Source organism: Bidens hawaiensis, unplaced genomic scaffold, assembly GCF_021521415.1.
Source record: "Bidens hawaiensis isolate Kalapana, Puna unplaced genomic scaffold, B.hawaiensis_p1.1 tig00036847_1, whole genome shotgun sequence".
Classification (NCBI taxonomy): Eukaryota; Viridiplantae; Streptophyta; class Magnoliopsida; order Asterales; family Asteraceae; genus Bidens; species Bidens hawaiensis.
The window spans coordinates 151142-152323 of record NW_027496441.1 but is presented as its reverse complement, the minus strand read 5'-3'; the positions used below and the strand labels follow the sequence as shown (position 1 = coordinate 152323).

At 43.1% G+C, this 1182-nt stretch overlaps 1 protein-coding gene across 1 annotated transcript; it reads left to right on the top strand.

The window, feature by feature from the left end:
- Positions 1-458: 458 nt before the first annotated feature.
- On the top strand, positions 459-881 carry LOC143588869 (uncharacterized). Its single transcript, XM_077069774.1, has one exon. It carries the CDS (start codon positions 459-461, stop codon positions 879-881), a length of 423 nt encoding a protein of 140 aa, XP_076925889.1.
- The last annotated feature ends 301 nt before the right edge of the window (positions 882-1182 follow it).

The following is a 1182-nucleotide window of genomic DNA, read 5'->3' as shown; positions in this document are numbered from 1 at the left end:
TCATCAGGACCTTCTACGTGAAGTAATTTTGGGCGAGGGTGTACAATCAGGTTTATAATGAATATCATATCGATAAATTGTAGGGGGCAGGGGATCCAACTAAGGAAAAGTGGGTTCGGGGGTTGAAAACAAGCAATGGTGTACATTTCATTGCTTTGCAAGAAACCAAATTCGGATCAGTCCAAAGATCGCGTGTAATTCGTTTTTGGGGAAGGTCTATTTTTTAGCACGAGTCGGCCGACGCGGTGGGTAGGTCGGGTAGTCTCCTAAGTATTTGGGATCCTTCTTTCTTTCATAGAGTTGGAGTTATTAAGAATAGAAGGTTCTTAGTGGTGAGTGGTGAAATTAGATCATCCGGCGAAGTACTAAATGTTGTGAACACATATGCTCCGAATGATGCTTTGGAACGAAGGACACTTTGGAACACTCTCCTAAGTATTATCGGAGTACTTCCGGGGATGTGGATCATTGCGGGGGACTTTAATGAGGTTAAGGATCCGGCAGAAAGACGGAATTCGGAGTTTGTGGCTTCAAACGCAGAGGTGTTTAATAAGTTTATAGAGGAAGTCGACTTGTTTGAGTATCAAATGGGAGGAGGTTTGTTCACATATGTCTCGGATCACGGCGACAAGTTTAGTAAGCTTGATCGGTTTCTAGTTTGTCGGAGATTCATGAATGGGTGGCCGACAGCATCTTTAACGGTCCTTGCTAAGGAATTGTCGGATCATCGTCCGGCCCTTCTATCGGCTGTGATAGTTGACTGCGGGCATTTCCCATTTTGGTTTTTCAACTCATGGTTACAACTTCCGGGCTTTATGGATTTTATCGAATCGGAATGTGGCAAATTCGTGTTTGTGGGACCAGCGGACTTGGCGAACTAAGCTAAGATGGTTGAAATCGAAAGTTAAAGTTTGGTTGAAGGTTTTTAACAGGGCTTGAGAAGGCGAAGTGAAGGAAAAGAAGAATAGAATTAGTGTACTCGAAGCGATAGCGGAAACACGCCAATTATTACAAGGGGAAATAGAAGAAAGAAACCTTTGCAAGTTGTTTGTGCAGGAGGTGGAAGCCCAAAAACAGAAAGACCTGCAACAAAAAGCGAGGGTGCGATGGGTAAAAGATGGGGATGAAAACTCAAGTTATTTTCACGGAATATTAAATGCAAATTTGTCATCCAACAAGCTT